The sequence below is a fragment of the Schistocerca nitens genome, chromosome 4 (assembly GCF_023898315.1).
Source record: "Schistocerca nitens isolate TAMUIC-IGC-003100 chromosome 4, iqSchNite1.1, whole genome shotgun sequence".
Taxonomy (NCBI): Eukaryota; Metazoa; Arthropoda; class Insecta; order Orthoptera; family Acrididae; genus Schistocerca; species Schistocerca nitens.
This window is the reverse complement of record NC_064617.1, coordinates 322,200,423-322,206,422: the sequence shown is the minus strand read 5'-3', so window position 1 is coordinate 322,206,422 and position 6,000 is coordinate 322,200,423. Positions and strand designations below refer to the sequence as shown.

The following is a 6,000-nucleotide window of genomic DNA, read 5'->3' as shown; positions in this document are numbered from 1 at the left end:
AGACATTAGACAGTTATTGAAATAACTGCCTGTATCAGAGGAACGGTTATCGCAGTAACCGTTACTTTTCAGTAACCGGTTATTTCTATCAGTTACGTTATTTTTTGCCACATAATGTTCGAAATGTATCCTTCTGTTCTTAATATTGATCTTGTCCTCTCGTTTACAACAAGACAACCATTCAAGTTGCAATTCAAAATCTTTTAGAAACCAGTGGTAATGAATGCCCTCGGTTCTAGGCTCAAAGTTAATGCACTTAGCAGACGCACAGTACGATGCGTTTTTGCTTATTTCACTCTGAAAATAATGCGAACAATTGAGAAGATTATAAAAAAAAGAAAATATTGTTTCTTACCGGGATATGCAACAGGTCACGATTTTTACACAAGCAGGCGAGAACACAGCGCTACGAATAACAGCGCGAAATAACTTTTTTTTGTGTACCTCAGCAATATGCCACTAGCTGTGAAGTCAAAACGCGTGTGTGGATCCGGCTCCAGATTTCTTTATTGCGATTCGAATATTCGATAGTTCAAAGGTCCTACTCACATTTTGTCACAATAATCTCTACGTCACGAGTTCATTGCTTTGTTGTGATTGAATAGTAGCCGTGCATCAGCTGTTATCGGCGGACGGCGTGGTCGAATTCGAAAATCTAAGTAAATATACTCATGTGATGTGGCGCGTTTCTGAATGGTAGAAGTAGAACTGAGTACAATTTCATGAAGATTTAAGCCGTAAATAACGAAAAGTTTTAACTACATCTTCGTGTCATGGATGTCCAAGATTATGTATACAAGTTAAATACAGGACGAGAGTTTCCCATGGTTGGATGTAAGAATAAAACGTAACTGACTGTAAGGAGTGACGTTGATTTATAATACCTGCTACCAGTTCTTTGTTCTATTTCAGTTGGGACGTATAAAATAAAGGGAAAAAATCTAATATACAGCGTAATTGATGCTGCACTCAAAGCTGGATACAAATCTATCGGTAAGATGTTAAAAAACTTTCGAATAATATACTGATTGTATTGTACAGTAAAGTTGTTGGCACTTATGCAGTTTAGCAGGTACGGAAAAAATTTTTCATTTTTTTTTTTTTCAAAATTTGATCGATTATAGTCAAATGTGATACGCTGATTACGAATACGATATTTATTTTCGCCCCAGTCAATTATTTACATCAAAAAAATTGTTTTAAGAACTTTAACTTTTGTCGCTTAATCTAAACGCAACTTTTCTAAGTCCAACATGGCAAAAAAATGAAATATCGAAATTTCGAAAACCTAATACATGGTTTGATGTACTCTTGTTTAAAGAACATGTATACGTAATATGAAGCAATTTGATGAACATATTGATCTGTAGCGTAGCCCACTTGAGGTTAGGTTGGGAGTTTTTTTTTTTTTGGAATGCGGCCGCGGCAGTGGCCGCCTATGATTCGAAAATATTGATTTGACACTAATGAAGCCTGTGGGGGGATGGGGGGGGGGCACTGCAGACTCCCCCCACCGCATAACGACACATGATGATGAGTCAGATCAGATTTTGAAAAAAAATGAAAAATTTTTTCCGTACCTGCTAAACTGCATAAGTGCCAAGTTGTTAACAGGAAGTACGCAAGCATCGAGACCAAAAAAGTGGTGGCCCAAAACTATTCTGAGCACAACAGGATTTTATTTATTTATTTTGTTAAATGGATCAAAACGTAAGGCACAGAACAGTTCAGAAATTGGGGAAAAGAGGAATGGTTTGCCACTGTTTCAGCTTAATTTACATTGGCTAAGTTTGTGGTTTACGTTTAGATGTTTAGTGACAACTCTTATCAACTGTCCCAGTTGAGAAAATATTATTAATGCGTTTTGTCTTGGAGGACACTGGTGACTGCAAGTAAGTTTATCATATGATTTACACCAGTCAACAACAATCCATCTGAAGTGTGTGTGCCTACCTGCAGACTGACTTTCAGAAATGAGTTTCACACCTGTGTGACAGAAATATGTGGCAAGTGCAAGAGATGCTGCAGCTGATTGAAGAAAATGTCTAGGCTGCATCAAACATTTTTCTACAATAAATTAAATTACTTTTCCCTAACGTTATTAGATAAACAGCCTGATGTCAATAAAGCTAATGACATAATTATTGAAATTTAGGTATATGCATCATAAATGGGATGTAGCCTGCTTGAGAGACTAAGGCACTCCCTCGGAAGAATGGAAAACCGAATGTCAGAATATTCTTATTGGTGTCTGTAATGCTTAGAGCTATCAAAGCAAGGCAATGATGTGGAGAATATATAAGTCGAGGGCATGAGTCTATCACATCTCATAGAAGGTGGTCATTGCACAATAATTCACTGTAGCTGGAATAAAAAGTTTAAATTGATTGTATCTTCTTACTTGCAAATTAGCTAATTCATTAAACTTGTAAAAAAAATATCTCCGTTTCCTTTATTTATTCTGAATTAGTTGAGTTCATTGTGTTATGTAGATCATATTCACAGTAAATACTATGATGAGCAATTTGTCAATTGAGCAAAAATTGTTCACATTTATTAAAAATATACAGGGTGTCTTAAGAGTGTGGTTAAGTACAAGATATGAATCTTTTTTTGTCTGCCTGGGAGTATAACGTGAATTAATAAGGCTAAGAATGTTATGTATCATAGTACTGCAGCCACATATGAACTTTTGCTTTTGAGGGCCTTGATGTTCATTATTTCCAGTAGCATGAGAGAAAAGTTTTAATGCCATTAAGTTTTCTCTGTGTTGCTTCTTCAGCTTGTTTTACATCTTGCTTTATTTGCATCAGTATTCTTGCCTGTTGTTAAAAAGTATTTATTAAAAATGATCTGTTTCACTTGGACCATGTCTTATTATGCTGGTATTCTTTTTAATAGAAATAATATTGTCTCCCATGACTTCTTTCCCTTTCTCTGCTTTAAGAATTCCATATTGATTTAAATTTATTGTTTTAGCTATTTATTTCAGACATGTGTACTAGTGTGTTTAGTTCTTAATTTTTCTTACTGTGATGTAGTATTATATAAAATCAAACTACCTGATCATTTCTCATTCTGGCTGTTTTGTAGGTGCCATTTTTTCATTCTGAAAGGCTATAATACCTTTAAGGATTTCATTCAGGTCTCCTTTGTAGCTGTATTAGGGAACCAAAATTGTATCTTCCTGAGCTCAGCATCTCACTCATCATGAGGAGATGCTGACTCAGCATTTTCAGGAACACTGAAGGTAGATTTGTGGTAGCTGCTTCATGTGTGGTGGTACGTGTGCAGTGAGTGTTGATAGGCAATGAACAGCATCTAATAGTTTCTAGTCGTATCAAACTAAATTGTTCCAAGTACATAAAAATATAACAAAATTGTGTGGTATGTATGAACTCAATGAGGTAGTGCATTTGTTAAGACACGGGCCTTGTATTTTGGAAGATGGAGGCTCATTCTCTATTATGTGGCCATCCTGTTGTATTTTATTCTAAATCGCTTCATGAATATGTAGTAATAGTTACTTGAACAAGCCCAAGGCTGTCCATCTGTCTTAGACATGTGTTTATACCTTTATGTGTCTGTTTATATTACTTATGGCTTTTCTCAGATTAAACTGAAAAATGCTATTCATTATCAAATGATCCTTTTGCAAGTAAAGTACTGTGCTTTGTTAAAGCACCCCGGATGAATAAAATTTGTTTTATTTCGTGACCAGTTTCAGACATTGCTGTTTATCTAGTAACACAAGACCTAAGCTGTACAAAAACAGGAACACACAATCACTGTACACTGTAGGATACAGAATGGTGAACAGCTCAAAATAAAAAAAAAAGTACACTTACATCCATATACGTACAAGATTTATGTAAAAGTAATGAGTCCTAAAGTTTTTGGATGCTACTGTATGTCCCAGTGTACTCACTCCAGATAGCTTCAGTGGAGGGATTCGCCGCCTTCAAAATGCACCTGGCATTATGTTGCCCATGAGCTTCTGTATGGTTAGTATCATAATTTTAGTGTATCCCAGTATGTAGGCTCAGGTGAATCTCGGAACACAACATTCTACTGAACAGTGTTACGCCATCAAATTCTGTGTGAGGCTTAGCAGATTATTTATGGAGACATTGACCATGATGCAGAAAGTGTTTGCAACTGAAAACTTACGAAAAGCTGTTGTTTTGAGATGCCACATGTGCTTTGAAGATGATAGGGAGAGTGTAGAAAATGAACCCTGAGCAGAAAGCTCAACCATGAGGACATTGTGCGATTGTGTGAGTGATGGATGTGAGGGACAGACTGTCACTTCATAGACTTGCAGAGAAGACTGAAGAGTAGGGTCAACTGAGAGCAGGATGTTGCATCATGACCAACTGCACTGCTTTGTGGTCAATTACTATCTTCTTGAAACAGCATCACAGTGCTTGCCCAACCCCTCCAGTCATGAGGGACACTGGTGGAGTTTTATCTGTTTGCTTGAGTGAATACAACCCTCAAAGAATAACATAATGAGGCTTTAGCTCAGGTCAAACTGATTTTGATACACTGCTTGAAGTACATTCCGGAAAATGACTTCCAAGATACAAACATCTCAAGAAACCTGACTTCCATTGTGCTTTCCAAGTGTGGGAAATACGTTGGTAGAAGTGTGTTGACAACTAAGTGCCCAATTTTGAAGAATTTTAATTGTTTGTAGTGATATTTTCAATACATTTTATCCAGAATGTGGATTCCTTACTTTTATACAAACCCTATATACAGGGTGTTACAAAAAGGTACGGCCAAACTTTTAGGAAGCATTCCTCACACACAAATAAAATAAAGATGTTATGTGGACATGTGTCCAGAAACGCTTAATTTCCATGTTAGAGCTCATTTTAGTTTCGTCCACCTACGCTCAGTGGAGCACGTTATGATTACATACGGGATACTCTACCTGTCTTGCTAGAACATGTGCCTTTACAAGTACGACACAACATGTTTCATGCACGATGGAGCTACTGCACATTTCGGTCGAAGTGTTCATACGCTTCTCAACAACAGATTCGGTGACCGATGGATCGGTAGAGGCGGACCAATTCCACGGCCTCCACGCTCTCCTAACCTCAACCCTCTTGACTTTCATTTATGGGGGCATTTGAAAGCTCTTGTCTACGCAACCCCGGTACCAAATGTAGAGACTCTTCGTGCTCGTATTGTGGACGGCTGTGATACAATACGCCATTCTCCAGGGCTGCATCAGCGCATCAGGGATTTCATGCGACGGAGGGTGGATGCATGTATCCTCGCTAACGGAGGACATTTTGAACATTTCCTGTAACAAAGTGTTTGAAGTCACGCTGGTACATTCTGTTGCTGTGTGTTTCCATTTCATGATTAATGTGATTTGAAGAGAAGTAATAAAATGAGCTCTAACATGGAAAGTAAGCGTTTCCGGACACATGTCCACATAACATATTTTCTTTGTTTGTGTGTGAGGAATGTTTCCTGAAAGTTTGGCCATACCTTTTTGTAACACCCTGTATTAAACTCATTATCTAAGAATCTCATGTTTATTCTACTAATTGTTAAATTCACTTTTTGTGTTGTCTGAAGTGTATAGTGAATGTGTAATTTTGTTTGTATAACATAGGTCTCACGTCTCTTGAAGAAAAGTAACGCCTGGAACCAGTAATGGAATAAATAAAAAAAAAAAAAAAAAAAAAGAGAGCCTTATGCAACTTTGGTGATGTAAATTACTTATTGTTTAGGACAGATCTTTGTGTGCACTGATGTAACATATTCATTAGCAACAAAAAACCTCCAAGAATCCATGGAATGAAATAAACAAAGAACTAAATGAGGTAATGTGTTTGTTAAGACACTGGCCTCAAGTTCATGAGGATAGGTGTTTGTTTTGTCTGTCCAGACAGATATTAAACAAGAAGGAAAACACTCCTCTTCCAATTTTGTACTGTTGAACTTACATCACCTTCAATAAAAGAAGAGCATCAACAA

At 37.0% G+C, this 6,000-nt stretch overlaps 1 protein-coding gene across 2 annotated transcripts in view; it reads left to right on the top strand.

Annotated features, from left to right (window-relative positions):
* The first annotated feature begins 513 nt into the window (after positions 1-513).
* Positions 514-6,000, top strand: part of LOC126251522 (uncharacterized oxidoreductase MSMEG_2408/MSMEI_2347-like) — a 59,127-nt gene continuing 53,640 nt past the window's right edge. Inside the window, exons 1-2 of one of the 2 annotated variants that reach the window (XM_049952005.1) lie at positions 514-834; positions 913-993. In XM_049952005.1, coding sequence (XP_049807962.1) covers positions 774-834; positions 913-993 — 142 coding nt within the window. In that variant the 5' untranslated portion in view covers positions 514-773. The remainder of the gene's footprint in view (positions 835-912; positions 994-6,000) is intronic. The other variant, XM_049952004.1, reaches the window with a different exon arrangement.